The sequence below is a fragment of the Vulpes vulpes genome, chromosome 12 (genome assembly GCF_048418805.1).
Source record: "Vulpes vulpes isolate BD-2025 chromosome 12, VulVul3, whole genome shotgun sequence".
Classification (NCBI taxonomy): Eukaryota; Metazoa; Chordata; class Mammalia; order Carnivora; family Canidae; genus Vulpes; species Vulpes vulpes.
This window is the reverse complement of record NC_132791.1, coordinates 133,498,999-133,513,456: the sequence shown is the minus strand read 5'-3', so window position 1 is coordinate 133,513,456 and position 14,458 is coordinate 133,498,999. Positions and strand designations below refer to the sequence as shown.

The window sequence follows — 14,458 nt, the reverse complement described above, 5'->3', positions numbered from 1 at the left end:
GTAGATAGCAGAGAGACACATAGACTCCAGCACGTATTTTACAAAGGTTCCCATTGAGGCATACTCTTTGGGTCACCTATGGATGCAAAACACACCAACCTCAACTTCTGTGGCTTGAAACAAAGGACTACTTGTTATGTCTTAAGGTTCAATGGGGCTGGAAATTTGGGTAGGGTGAGACGAGGTGGTCCACGTCATATTGGCCAGGGTTACACACGTGGGGGCATTCAGCTGTTGGCTGTGCTGGGCTGGAAGCTCCTGGAAGGCTTTGTTGACACGTCTTCGGGCCTCCGTGCTCCTCTGTGTGGTCATTCTCTCTCTGTCTCTCTATCTCTCTGTCTCAATCTCCAAATCATGTCTTACTTCCCCACCTCCAGCCCAGGCCTCTCTCTCTAGCAGGAGAGCTGGACTTCTCTAAAGCATGGAGGCTGGCGTCCGAGGCTGAAAACTGAACCTTCCAGGTCTCTGAAGGCTGAGCCCAAAACTGGGCTCACTTCTAGCACTTTCTACTGGCCACAGCAAGCAATGAAGGTAGCTCAGATTCAAGGGGAGGGGAAACAGACTCTGGCTCTTCAGGCGGCGGCCGGTGTGACTTGCATGCATGGCAAGGGAAGAAGCTGACTGCCACCGTCTTTGGAGACTGCGCGTGGAGAGTAGAATTGGTTTGGGGGAACAGGATAGAGGAGGGAAAGTAGGAGGGGAGATTGGAGGAAGGTGGGGCATCCATGAACTCAGAAATACGACTAACCTGACTTTCTGTGCCTGAGGTCCTCCACCACCTAAAAAAAAAAAAAAAGAAGAAAGAAAGAAAGAAAGAAAGAAAGAAAGAAAGAAAGAAAGAAAGAAAGAAGAAAACCCCACCTAAACCAGTATCAACCAAATAAAACAGGATTCCATAACCCAAATCAGAAAAACCCAATAGAAAAGTGACAAGACCATATGATACCTTCAGAAATAGCCCAAGGACATGTCAACTTTTGGTAAAAATTAAGATGCTGAGTTTCAAACAGGGAGAAAAGAGGCAAGGGATGTCTCTCGTGTTCCCTGTCCTTTCTCACCAGGATGGGGGTGGGCAGTGGTGGTTGAACCCAGAAACTTGGAGTCAATCCAGTTGAGGTGTGTGGCCAATGAGAAAACCCCTCTCCTGTCCCGATTCCCAGATGTCAGTTGGTCAGCTTTGGCATGGAGTAGATAATGCACTTGGTCAGCTCTTTTTTTTTTTTTTTTTTTTAAGATTTTATTTATTTATTCATGAGAGACACAAAGATAGAGCCAGAGACACAGGCAGAGGGAGAAGCAGGCTCCCTGTGGGGAGCTCGATGCAGGACTTGATTCCAGGACCCCAGGATCATGCCCTCAGCCGAAGGCAGGTACTCAGCTGCTGTGCCACCCAGGTTCCCCCATCACCCGGGTGCCTCATCACCTTGATGCCCCCATCACCTGGGTGCCCCATTACCCAGGTGCCCCCATCACCCGGGTGCCCCATTACTCAACCTTTTCCACAGGACTGTGAAGACCTCTGTCTTATGGCCTGACTTTCCCCCTCTTTCCCCTGATTAGCTTCTCTCTGCCCAGGGAAGGTCACTTACTCTTCCTGAGGGCCCATTCCCTCCCCTGGGCAGTGGGGGCCACAGAGGTGCCCACCACCGGGGGGGCCGTGTTGGGACAGTCACATGTAGATGACTTAGCACAGGTGAGGACGGGGCTTGGTGAAGTTCCATCCCTCTGCCCAGGGAGGGCCGCTTGCTGCCACCCGGTGCCCCTGCCCTTATGCCCTGGTCCTTGAGGGGCTTTATTCCCAGGAGAGGGAGGTGAACCAGCCCAGAGCTGGGGAGCCCGGATGCTGAGCCTGCACATTGGGCAAGACCAGAGAACCGGCCCCTGTGATCCTGGCCAGGATATTTGGAGACACCAACAGTTCTGGGAACTCCTGGGACAGGAAGCGAAGGGGGGAGGGGCAGAGGGGAGCCCAGTGAACTGCACCCCAGCACCCCCGGACCGGACCCCTCCCAAACTTGCAGTGAGGAGCGAGGTAGCTGGTATGTGGGGGGTTATGGGGAACAGGCCAGGAGACCCCTTTCTCTGGGAGGAACAGACACAGTCAGGTCCTCCGCCCCCGCCACCCTTTGCCTGAGTTCCAACCCCATTTCCCCTTCTATTTACTGTCCAAAGTCCCAGGGGCAGCTGATGCCAGGTGAGAAGCACTCGGACACTCGGACACACGGGCTTGGGGTTCTCGCCCAGACCAGCCACTCCGGGTACCCCTGCCCCACTTCTCCTGGCTCTGGTGCCTCCTTGTCCTGGGGCCTGGGCTGCGTGAGGGACCTGGGAGTCCGGCCGCCCTACTTTAACAGGTAACTAAGGTTGGGGAGGCAGGTGGCACTGGGGATATTTGGTGTGGAGGAGACCCTAGTTCAGGGGCAGCGGGGGCCGGAGGGAGGAGTGGGAGGTGGCTGAGTCCACAGGAGTGCGGGAGGCGGGCTCCTGGCCATGGCACTGCCAGCCGAGCAGTCTCCCAGAAGGGACAGGACCCAGCTGTGTTTCAGCCCCACACTCACCTCCAAGCTGAAACCCGACCCCAGGGGTAGCCTGGACCTGCTCCCACCCTCCATCCAAACCCATCGTGGACCTCTGCCGGCATTAGCCTCCAGCATTAGCCAGGAGCCCAGCCTCAGCTTGACCCAGCTCCTGCCCCGGACCCAGTATGGCCAAGGACTGCCAAGACATCCAGCAGCTGGACTCTGAGGACAGCGATCAGCAGCTGGGCAGAGGTGAGGGGCCGGGTCCTCGCGGGCATGGCCCCAGGAGAGAAGACCGGTTCTGCAGAAGTGAGTGTCTAGTTTCTGGGGTTTCATACCTCCTCCGAGTAGCTGCCGGTTGCTCTCTTGCTCTGGGGTCTCTGTCACCTTCACCGGTGACCAGGGACCAGACTTCTCTGGGTGTAGGGTGCCTGTCTCCACTGCTTGCCCGCTGACCTCACCTTCCTCTCTACCCTGGGGACCCCAGGAAAGGGTGTCTGCCCTGAGGCGAGGGACTAACTGGAATGTTGGACACGGCTTCCTCCTCCTCCTCTCAACCTGAGCAGCATGCAAGCACATGTGTGCATGTGTGTGCATGTGTACATGTGTGCATGTATGTGTGCGCACGCACATTTCCTCCTAACCTGAGCAGTGTGTGTACGTGTGTGTGCCGTGTGCATGCGTGCCTGTGTGTGCCAGGAAAGCATGTGCAGCCAGGAGAGTGTGTATGTGGGGGGAGCTGAGGGCTGGGCACAGCACGATCTGGGCCCCCCACTCCATTTCCCTAAGCTCCCAGCCTAGATCCTCCTCTAGCAGCTGCAGGGAGTGTGGTGATGGTGTGAGGCTTGCGGAGACAGGGGGCTCAGGGAGGGACCCTCATTCCCAGGGCTGGTGGACAGCAGGGGACCTGGTGCCCTTGCAGGATGGGGGGGTGGATGGGAGCTGATTAGGGCAAGGGCAGCAGGAGGGGTAGGTGTTCCCACCACGGCTCCTCCTTTCCTGGTAGTGAGCTGGGCATGAGCAGGGACCACTCCCCACGAGATCTCCTGAGGGGGCACCAATTCCCAGTTTAAGCAGGAGGCTGGGGCAGAGCCTGGAGGTCTTGGATTTCACGGAGGAGGGCGCTCACCCCAAAAGGCCTGCTGGGCAGCAAGGCAGGAGACAGAGGCACACAGTGACACCCACACCCTTCACCTGCTTTCCCAGGACAGCTTGCACTCTTCTTCGTGCTCTAGATGCCTAGTTTTCAGCCAGTTTGGAGATGTTTTGGCCACTCTTTCCTCAGCACCCATTTTCTGCCTCCCTCCCTGCTCTGCTCTCTTCTCCTTCAAGGACTATAATATTCGGGGTCCAACAGGTTCACTGATGACCTCTGCGTTTTTTTAAAGTCTTTTCTCTCCCGGTGTTTCTTTTTATATCGTTAATATTGCTGTGTCTCCAAGTTCACTGATCTTTATTTATGTCAAATCTTCCACTCATTCTACCCAGTGTATTTTCCATTTCAGACACTGTGGTTTTCATGCCTAGGAGTTCAACCTGGGATGTTTAAGTATCTTCCTTGACTTGTGCTCATGTCTGTGAACAGCACACAGTTATATTATCTGTTTTAATGTCCATGTCTGCTAATTCTAGCACCTGTGTCCATTCTGGGTCTGTTTGTTTTTTAAAGATTTTGTTTATTTATTAGGGAGAGGGAGAGAGAGAGAATGAGCAAGGGGAGAGGCAGGGGGAGGGAGAGTGAGAAGCAGGCTCTCTGTTGAGCAAGGAGCCAGACATGGGACTCGAACCCAGGACTCTGGGATCATGACCTGAGCTGAAGGCAGACGCCTTACCAAGTGAGCCATCCAGGTGCCCTGGGTCAGTTTCGATACATTTATTAACCTTCTTATTATGAGTTGTGTTTTCCTGCCTCATTGTATGCCTGGTAATCTTTGATTGTGGGCTAGACATTGTGAATTTTACCACATTGTGTGCTGGATATATTTCTATTCCTCTGCATAACCTTGAGTTTTCTTTTGGGGGTGCAGTTAAGCAACTTAGTCAATTTGATACTTTTGGGTTTTGCTTTTATGATTTTTTTAAAGAAAATCTGTTACTTTATTTTTTAAGTTTATTTAACTTTTTAAGTAATCTCTACATCCAACGTGGGGCTTGAACTCATGATCCTGAGATCGAGAGTCACATGCTCTTCATCTGAACCAGCCCCTACATTTGCAAGTTTTTTTTTTTTTAAGTAGCCTCTACACCCAACACAGGGTTTGAACTCAAGACCCTGAGATCAAGACCTGATCTGAAATCAAGAGTCAGATGCTCGACCATCTGAGCCAGTCAGATGCCCCTGCTTTTATGATATGTTGGGCGGGTCTGGAGCACTCCCGAAGCACCATCCTGGGGCCTGTCTGTGTGCTCAGGATGTTGCTAAGGTTTGGGGGGAGCTCTTTGCAGACCTCCCGGATTCTGTGGGCAGCTCTCTCCTTTCTGACCCTTGCACTCCCCAGACTCTCAATTTCATGTCCTCACCCCGGGGAGTCAGCCTGCTGGGCTTTGCTTGGATTTCCCCTCCTCGCTGCCCGGCCTGAAAACTTTCCCTTTGCAGCAGCCAGAACCACTGGGCTCCTCTCATTGTTCCCTGTCTCTCAGGGATCCTCCAAGCCCTTTGTTGCTTGAGATCCAAGTGTCTTGAGAAAGGGTGGCTTCTCATAGTTGTCTTGGTCGTTTCTGGTGGGAAGGGTGGATCTAGCCTCTGGCTTTCCATGTCCGTCCGGCAAACCTATGCTTTTACCTTCAAACTTGCCTGGCCCGCAGTTTGTGTGTTTTACTTCATTTTGTTCTCAGAACAATCCAATCTGGTAGCTACTCTTTTTACCCCCATTAAAAAATATATATTATTTATTTATGTGAGAGAGAGAGAAGAGAAAACATGAGCTGGGGAGGAGCAGGGGCAGAGGGACCCCCAATGTGGGACTCAATCTCAGGATCCCAGGATCATGACCTGAGCCGAAGGGAGACACTTCACTGGCTGAGCCACCTAGGTGCCCCTTCTTACTCCCATTAAAAAAAATTGTCCTGCCTTCATCCCAGGGCATGATCCTAGTCCTGGGATCGAGTCCCACATTGGGCTCCCTGCATGGAGCCTGCTTCTCTCTCCACCTGTGTCGCTGCCTCTCTCTCTCATGAATAAATGAATGAAATCTTTAAAAAAGTTGTGATAAGAATACGTAATATGAGTTCTGCCCTCTTCACAAGTGACTCAGGGTGCCAACGCAGGTCGTGAGCTCCAGTACAGGTGCAATGCGGTGCCTGGAACTTATCCATCTTGTGTAACTGAAACTTTATAGCCCTTGAACAGCAGCTCCCCATTTCCCCAGACCCTGGTGACTACCATTCTACTCCTGATGTCTGTGAGTCTGGCTACCTTAGCTACCCCTTGGAAATGGACACGAGGACGTTTGAGGCACCCGGAGGCCAAGTGACTTGTCCGAGACCTCGGAGCTGGTTGGTGGCACAGCGGGACTCAGCCACGGGTGGTCTGATCTCAGGCCTGCAGGCACAGATCACCGAGCCAGCCCAGAATTGGGGTTCATAGATCACAGGTCAGGTTGGGAAGCAGGACAGGGGCCTCATGAGTAGACAGGGTTGGAGAGAGAAGCTGGACTGAGCCCTGGGGTCCTAGCTGGATGGGGATGATTGTGGTCAGCAAGAGCTTCTGTGTGGAGAGAAGCCCAGGCGATGGGAAGGGTGTGAGGGGAAGGGGTGACAGGCACAGGGGAGGCTGTACCCAGAGAGGGGAGCGGGCAGTGGAGGGGTCAAAGACATGGCCTCTGTGAATCAAGATGGGGTCCTGAGTGTGTCTGAAGTGGAGGATGGTGACAGTCATTTGTGTAAAGATCTCAGGAGGTCTGGGTGATCCCGCACAGGGAGTGCCCACTGCAGGATGGTGGCAGGAGGTACACTGGGCAGAGGACTCTGGGCCCCTTACCGACTGGCCCAGGATGGGATGAGGATATGGGAAAGTGGGGTCTGAGGCAAAGAGGAAGCATCTTGTTTGCAGGTGGATAATGCAAACTCAGGAGCTTCAGCGGGGAGGGCACACTGGCCAGGGGCTGGGGGGTGGGGAGCCACCCAGTGCCTGTGAAACTGCAGGTGTATTTATGAGTGTGTGACACTGTGTGTGTCTGTGTGTACGCGTGTGAAGATGTGTCAGTGTGTGCTACCACACAGGAGAGTGTGTACAAGACAGTGTGTGTGTTAATGTGTGTGAGTGTGAGAGTGTTAATGAGAGTGTGTGCCCATCCTGGGTGTCAACGTCCCACTGCTGGTGGCCGGCCACATAACCCGGTCCCAAAGTGAGGGTGGCAGGGGCCAGTGGGGATGGGGCCATGCGAGGGGCAACGAGTGTGCATGCAGCAATGTGCATGCCTCAGTGTGTGTGTGTGCACAGTGTGGAGTGTGATAGCAAAGTGAGAAAAGCATGTGTGTGTGGGGGGGTCAGGGGTTCATTCTGGCTAAGGGCAGGGAGAGGCTTCTGCAAGGTGCTGAGGCTAGAGGGGAGAGGTCGCCAGGGAGCAGGGGTTCTGGTGGTTCCAGGGCGGGGGTGAGGATGGGAGCGGGGATGGGGGGGAGGGGGTGGTGGGATGCCACAGGACAGGGCTGAGAGGGCTGACCTGGGGAGTGGAAGGCCCAGGAATGAGGGGTTTGCTCCTGTGGGGACTTTCTGAGGGCCCAGGCATGGGTGGCAAGAACGCAGGGCCTGGCCTCTGGATCCCCAGGTCCAAGCCCGGGGTTTTGCACACAGGTGATGTGACTACCCTGTGTCTTCATGTTGCACGCACCTGAGTTGCTGTGTGTGCACATCTGCATGTGTTCACATGGGGGTGAGTGTGCAAATGTGTGCAATGCCTGACCCCTGGGGTCAAAGCCCAGCAACTCCCCCCACAGCTCACCCCCATCTACCCCCACCAGGACTCCACTTCCTCAGACCTCTGTCTCCCCGATGCTTGCACGTGTCCACTGTCCAGGTCCGCCGGTCCCCTTGCTTCTCCTCTGACACCCCATCTCCCGCAGGGTTGCCTCCCCACCGGCCCCTTCTGCTGCAGCGTCTCTGCTCTGGATTCCGCCTCAGTCTGCTTGTCCTAGGCTTCAACGTCCTGATGCTGGTGGCGATCTGCGTGATCGGGTCCCAACGTGAGGGTCGTGGGGTGCCGTGGGGGATGGGGTGGCACCAGGGGCCTACGAGGGCTCTGAGAGCTCTGAGAGGGGCCAGAAAGAGGCAGCGCTGGGACAACCGTGGGGGCGGGTGATGGGGCGGAGCGGGGCACGTGGCTGGGCGTGGGCTGTCACTTGGGTCGCTGCCCTCTCCACTTTGTCCTGTTCTGCCTGCCTCCCGGCAAGGAGCTCAGCTAGAAGAGGAGGTTCGGATCCTCAAAGAGAACTTCAGCCACTTCTCCTCAGGGGTCCTGATGGAGCTCGGTGTCCTCCTCTCTGATGGTGGGTGGGTGACTCCCCGCGGCTCATCCACACCGGGTTTGCTGGGAGCCCCAGGCTGGGTCTGCAGGGTGGGGGGCCCAGCCGGGAAAGCTGGGCGAGGCTTCCAGGGATGCTGACCCCTGGGCTCAGGGGCTCGGAAGGATGGACAGGTAGGCGAGCACGGTGGGGGTCCGTGCCAGGTGGAGAGAACAGAACATGTGAGGCCGTAGGGGACTGTGACCCCTTGCAGTGTGGCAGGGGCTGGGTGGGGAGGGGGCAGGTCTGTGCCTTGCAAAGTCACTGCGGGGACTTGGGCGGGGGAGTCGGGGTGGTGGTCACGGGGAGCACTGGAGTGAGGGTGAGTGAGGGTGGGTGAGGATGGAGGGAGCTTCAAGAGGTCGAAGGGAGGAGGAAATGGTTAAGCTTTCCTTTTTCAGGGAGCGGTGCCAGTAGCCAGCTGACCTCTCTGGAAGCCAAGCTGGAGAAACAGCAGAGGGACGTGAAGGCAGGTCAGACACCCTCCCGAGTGCGTGCAGCGTGCGTGTGTGTGTGTGTGTGTGTGTGTGTGTGTGTGTGCGCGCGCGCGCGCGCGCGCGCGCGCGCATCCCCAGCCAGCTTGCCGCATCACACCCTCCCTGGTGCCCTAGATCACGCCACCCTGCTCCTGCACCTGAAGCACTTCCCCTCGGACCTGCGCATCCTAACGTGTCAGGTGGCGTTCTTCCAGAGCAACGGTAGGGACGGAGGGGAGTCCGCAGGCCCCGCGTGCCCGCGTCCTCCGTGCACCTAATCCCCCCGCCCCATCCCCTCCCCGCCCCCCCGCAGGCACCGACTGCTGCCCGGTCAACTGGCTGGAGTACGAAGGCAGCTGCTACTGGTTTTCCCGCTCCGGGAAGACCTGGGAGGAGGCCGAGAAGTACTGCCAGCTGGAGAGTGCGCACCTGGTGGTCGTCAACTCCAGGGAGGAGCAGGTGAGACTAGACCCTTCCCAGGGTGCAGCTGGGAGGCTGGTCCCGCTGCTTCATTGTTATTTGGGAACCAAAGGAAGGGTCCAGAAGCAGAAGTCCAGCACAGCCCTGGGAAGGCTGTGGTGAGACAGTCACCGATTCTAGGAGGTGGGGCATTACAACCGGGAGCTGGGGGTGGGGAGTGGGCAGGTGAGCGGGTGACCAGCGACAGGTCAGGAGACAGGATCCAAGGGCCAGGGGCTTGGCTGAAGAACACAGTGCAGACGCTCAGTCCCTTCTTGCTGGATGTGGGATGAGGGGGTCACTGAGTATAAGGGATCGCGTGGGCAGGATTCCCAGGGACACACCTGCGGTGGGTGACTGGGTCCCTCTAGAGCATTCCAGGTCTCTCCTGCCCACTGCCCCCAACACCAGAGTTCACCACGGACAACCAAGCTGTTAGGGTAGGTAGTGGACTTTTTAAAAAACGAGGATATGACTGGTGATAATCACTGAGTCTTTGCTCTGTGCCAGGCAGTTTCTTTTAAAAAAAGATTTTTTTAATCACAAGAGACACACAGAGAGAGAGAGAGAGGCAGAGACACAGGCAGAGGGAGAAGCAGGTTCCCTGGGGGGAGCCGGATGTCAGACTCAATCCCAGAGTCCTGGGGTCACGCCCTGAGCGGAAGGCAGATGCTCAACCACTGAGCCACCCAGGTGCCCTATGTTTTTGATTTTTAAAAACTGATTAAGAGTCTTCTTTTAATAGATGTGTACCTCATTTATGTTTTTTTAAAGATTTATTTATTTATGATAGACACGGGGGTGGGGTGGGAGGTGGCAGAGACACAGGAGGAGGGAGAAGCAGGCTCCATGTCGGGAGCCCGACTTGGGACTTGATCCCGGGACTCCAGGATCGCGCCCTGGGCCAAAGGCAGGCGCCAAACCGCTGAGCCACACAAGGATCCCCTACGTTTTTTTTTAAATAGACACATTTAATCTCAAGCCTGTCTTCTTTTCTGTCAATGTCCTCCGTTTGTTTCCTCACATTTGTTGTGTGAGATGTATTCTTTTTTGTTTTTTTCCCCTATGGTATCTCCAACTAGGTGTCACTTATTTTGGGCTATAATAGTGATTACTGTGATAATCTTAAACAATGGGCTGAGATTGATTGGCTTCAAAAAAAAAAATCAAAGATTTCATTTGACTTTCCATATGAAGAAGGAAACCAGCCCGCTGATTCTTCTTCAAATGTCTCCTCTTTTTGGAAGTAGGTTCCACACTCAATATGGCTTGAACCCTGGACCCAGAGATCTAGAGTTCCATGTTCTAGCGAGTGAGCCAGCCAAGTGCCCTGCCTCGTTCTTTTTTAAAAAATTGAAAAATAATCAACATATAATGTTGTATACGTTTGAGGGATCCAATGCGCGTAGTGCAATGTGATTGCTCCATAGCATCAGCTAACACCCTTAGCATGTCATATAATTATCACTTTTTTCTGGGGAGAGCAATGAAGATCTAGTCTCTTGGCGACTTTGAAGTTTCTAATGTCTCGTTCTTTCCTCTCTGAGACTCTGTAAGCATTTTGCCTGAATAGTTGGAGTCTTTTCTGTCTTTGAATTTCATTAGCCTCATCCAGATATATCTTGCTGTTGCCCCTTCTCTCTGTATTTTGGCCCTGGGGCCAGGAGCATCCTCTTAATTCGTACATTTTGGAGGTTTCCTAAATTCTTAAATATATATTTTAAAAGATTTTTGAAAAAAATTTGAACATTTCTTTTTTTTATTTTTTCTTTGAACTTTTTTTTCTTGTGTGTTCTCTTTCTTTCTCTGGAACGGGTCATCCAAACATCCCTCTGTTGTCTGCTGCCCACAGCCATTGCCCTGTGTCAGGTGCTCCTGTCTTTTCCTTTCCCTCTGAGCTGAGGTCTTGTTGTCAAGCTCATCCTTCACACCCCAGACTCACCTTTCTGCTGAGTTCCTAGGCTCGTCCCCCGTGGCTCAAATCTTTCTCTTGGGTTTCTTCCCCTCACTTTACCATGGTGTCATCTTTCCTCTTGGAGGTCTTCTTTGATATTTTATATCATTCATCTCCTCTTTAATTTTTTTTCAAGATTTTATTTATTCATTTATGAGAGACACAGAGAGAGGCAGAGACACTGACAGAGGGAGAAGCAGGCTCCCTGCAGGGAGCCTGATGCGGGACTTGATCCCAGGACCCTGGGGTCACACCCTGAGTGGAAGACAGACGCTCCACCACTGAGCCACCCAGGTGCCCTCACGTCAATTCTTAATATCAGAGTTCTTGCTTCTTCCTTGTCCTCCTCTTCATCTTCCTCCTCTCTACTTTTTGCATAAGTTCCATGATAATCCCCCCTCTGCCATGTTTATGAATGGATGCCATTCTTTCTTGCCTGTTGTTTACCCAGGAATAGGGGAGATGAATTCTCCTGGACCGTCTTCTCCAATCATCTGGCACTATTGATTCCTCCCCTCAGTCTTCAACACAGAGGGCTGGATATGGCCAATTTGTGTTCCATTCAGTTATTCAGCTTCCGGCCGTGGCGGGAAGAGGGGACGGGGCAGCAGGTGGCAGTGAATAGAATACCTGGGCTCCAGCACTTTGCCTCCAGCTCTGTTGACTCCTGTGAATTTGTGAGGCAGCCCCACAGCCTCTGAGGGCCACTCCTCCGCACAGAACATGGTCTGGTTTGCAGGATTCTGGAATTTGAGGGCACTGCCATACCTGTGCTCGCAGGGGGTGGTCTGCAATCATTACTGGGTATCTAGGAAGCAAATGGAATTAGGAAATTTCCCTCCAAATGGGATCGTAGACCCTCCACTCGCTGAGGGAAGAGTGAAGCGGGTATGTTAGTCCAGCTACCCCTCTGTTTCCTTCCTCCACACCTTCCTTCTGTCACCCTCCCAAACCATGGGGCTTAAGTCCCATCTGTAAAGAGAAGGCCACTGGCGGGGTGGGGGGGTGTCTGTTGACCTAGGGGGGGTGTATGAGTCTGGGGGAGCTGTCTCAGGGCCAATTTCTCCCCAGTCCCTGCCCATACAACCCGAGCAGCCTCCTATTTCCAGCCCAGATCTTGGACCCCATGTAGCCAAGTTGGAGTGGGCCCAAGCTTGGAGGCTCCAGAGCCTGGCAAAACTCTAGAAGTGACAGCTATGTAGAGAAGCAGGAGCAGGGACCCATGCCCCTGAGAGGGGAGTGACACCGAGATCGTGAACGGGCATTGAGTTCCACGGGGGCAAGAGGGGCAGAGGCCAGAGTCAGGATTCCAAGAATTTGAGGTGGTGGGCAGAGGACAGCAGAGGATGAGGGTTGGGGTGGCAGCTGTGAGCTGGGAATGAGGTGGGGCGTCGGTCAGGGGGCAGCGGTCACAAACCCTGGTGGGCCCTGGACTTTCTGGGCTCTGCCGACTACTGCGAGTCCCCTGATCTCACACGTGAAGTGCGAATCACCGGGGTACCTGATTTAGAGAGCTTTCTAAGGATCGAATAAGATCATCTTCGTAAAGCACTTCGCACGAGTCTTAGCCCCGCAAAGTCCTCTAAACCCTAACTCCTGTTCCAGAAGAAAAAGCAGGAACAGTTGTGTAGGGAGCTGAGGCTTCAGCCTGGGGATGGATGGAGCTGGGCCTGGTGGAGGCAGCCACAGCTACTGTCTGCTCGAGCTTCAGAGGATTGGAAGCTTCCCCCCACCTGTCTTCCAGAAGTTCATCCTACAACACACCAACCCCTTCGATACCTGGATAGGTCTCACCGACAGTGAGGGCTCCTGGAGATGGGTGGACGGCACCGACTATCAGCAGAGCTACAAGTAAGTGGCTCCCCCTCCGCTTTGTTAGTTTGGCCTGGAGACAGCCACCTGGTCTTTTGCCCCTGTCCCCGCCCATCCTTCCCTTGGGGCCCAAATTCCCCAAGCCTGTCCCTTCAAGGCTGCAGCATTCACTCCCAGGACCCTTCCTCCTCGGCTGTGCTCTTCTGAGGTGGGGGCTGAGGGTTGTGGGGGTAGGGGCCAGAGCTCGAGCAATACCCTGCCTTCCTAGGAACTGGGCGGCCACCCAGCCAGACGACTGGCAGGGCCACGAGGTGGGCGGAGGTGAAGACTGTGCTGAAGTCCGGGCTAACGGCCGCTGGAATGACAACTTCTGCAAGCAGGTGCAGCGCTGGGTGTGCGAGATGAGGCGGAACGTGACGGGTTAGGAGCCCGTCCCCCCGCCCCGCTCCCAGCTCTCCACTGGGGGTTTCAAAGGAAGGAAAAACAGAGGTGGAGTGGGGTTGGGGCACAGTGGAGGGGGGGCCATAAGCATCTGGGACCCCCAGAGACACTGCAGTCCTGCCTCCTTTGGCAAGTCACTGTTCTGGTTATAATGTGGAGCCCGCTCGGCAGGGTACGGAGAGAAGATGCAAGTACTTGGAATTGTGTGAACTGGTAGTTCAGGACTGGGAGATGTGGGGAGCAAAGGGGAGGGGGGTTCCTGAAGAGACACATTTAGTCCTTGATGGCTGCTCCTTGAGACTGATCCTGAGGGATGCAGGTCAGGGAGGCTGGGGGTGGGGGGGGGGCGCTTGGAGCACAGATGCTCTGCTGGAGGCCGTGGGTGGGGGCAGAGGGCCTGGGGAACAACTCCCCCCACCCCTGTGGGATTTCCTGCAGAAGAGGTTTCGGGGAACAACGGTGCTCTCCCCAACCCTGGGGGCGATCGCCCCACTGCCCGGCCTGTGGAAAATGCTCACTAAGGAAAGGGGGGTCCAGGGTGCTGTGCCCTGTCTGCAGTGGGACCTCCTTTTCCGGACTCCTAACAGCACTGGGTGTCACGAGCCACCTCCATAGTGGCCACATTGCACCTTGCAAAATCATTCTGAAGCTGATAATAAGAGACTCTTTAGACAATTCAGATTTGTTGTTTTATTTTTTACTACACAACCAGTACCTACTATTAGTAAAAAAAATGTTTCTCTGTCTCACACACGCGCGGGGATGCTCCTCATGCCTCCCACTTCTCCCAGAGTTAACTATCTCGTGGCCATTGGACTAGTCAGGGCTCTCCGAAGAACCAGCAGGGTGTGGATGTGTATGTAGGTGTGATTTATTAAAGAGATTTATTACCAGGAATAATACACGCAAATGGAAATCTCTTTCTTGCGCAACTTCTGTTTCCTCTGAAGTTAATAATTGTTTCACTTAAACATTTTTTTCTTTATACGCCTTGAACAAAATCATCCATTGCATATTGCAAAATTATCCTTGACTATAAAAGGCCTGAATCTAAATTTCTACACATGCTGACTGGTCATGTAACGAGGATCTCAGCTCTACTTCTTTCCTAGAGCCATAGGGGTGAATGCACATTTTATGAGGCCTGAAGCATACACAGTTTTGAGGAGCCCTCCTTAAAAATAACCTTATGGGGGCACCTGGGTGGCTCCTTTGGTGAAGCAACTGACTCTTGGTTTTGGCTCAGGTCATGACCTTAGGGTCGTGGAATTGCATCAGGCTCTGTGCTCAGCGGG

The 14,458-nt window shown here is 54.1% G+C and overlaps 1 protein-coding gene across 6 annotated transcripts; it reads left to right on the top strand.

The window, feature by feature from the left end:
- The first annotated feature begins 1,255 nt into the window (after nt 1–1,255).
- On the top strand, nt 1,256–14,063 carry ASGR2 (asialoglycoprotein receptor 2). 6 transcript variants are annotated; one of them, XM_072730156.1, is made up of 10 exons: nt 1,256–1,370; nt 2,173–2,354; nt 2,645–2,828; nt 7,584–7,703; nt 7,911–8,006; nt 8,423–8,494; nt 8,633–8,719; nt 8,811–8,956; nt 12,698–12,761; nt 12,991–14,063. In XM_072730156.1, exons 3-10 carry the CDS (start codon nt 2,705–2,707, stop codon nt 13,125–13,127), a joined length of 846 nt encoding a protein of 281 aa, XP_072586257.1. In that variant the 5' UTR covers nt 1,256–1,370; nt 2,173–2,354; nt 2,645–2,704; the 3' UTR covers nt 13,128–14,063. The 6 variants fall into 6 exon arrangements, with proteins under 6 accessions (XP_072586257.1, XP_072586254.1, XP_072586258.1 ...); XM_072730153.1 differs by having other exon boundaries at nt 12,655–12,761; XM_072730157.1 differs by having other exon boundaries at nt 2,583–2,828.
- Nucleotides 14,064–14,458: the final 395 nt, after the last annotated feature.

Excerpts from the sequence above, each read along its gene's own strand:
- ASGR2 (XM_072730153.1), top strand. The coding sequence starts at position 2,705 with ATGGCCAAGGACTGCCAAGACATCCAGCAGCTGGACTCTGAGGACAGC. Across the intron at positions 2,829-7,583 it reads AGAAGACCGGTTCTGCAGAA|GGTTGCCTCCCCACCGGCCC; the intron begins GTGAGTGTCTAG and ends CATCTCCCGCAG. Across the intron at positions 8,957-12,654 it reads TCAACTCCAGGGAGGAGCAG|AAGTTCATCCTACAACACAC; the intron begins GTGAGACTAGAC and ends CCTGTCTTCCAG.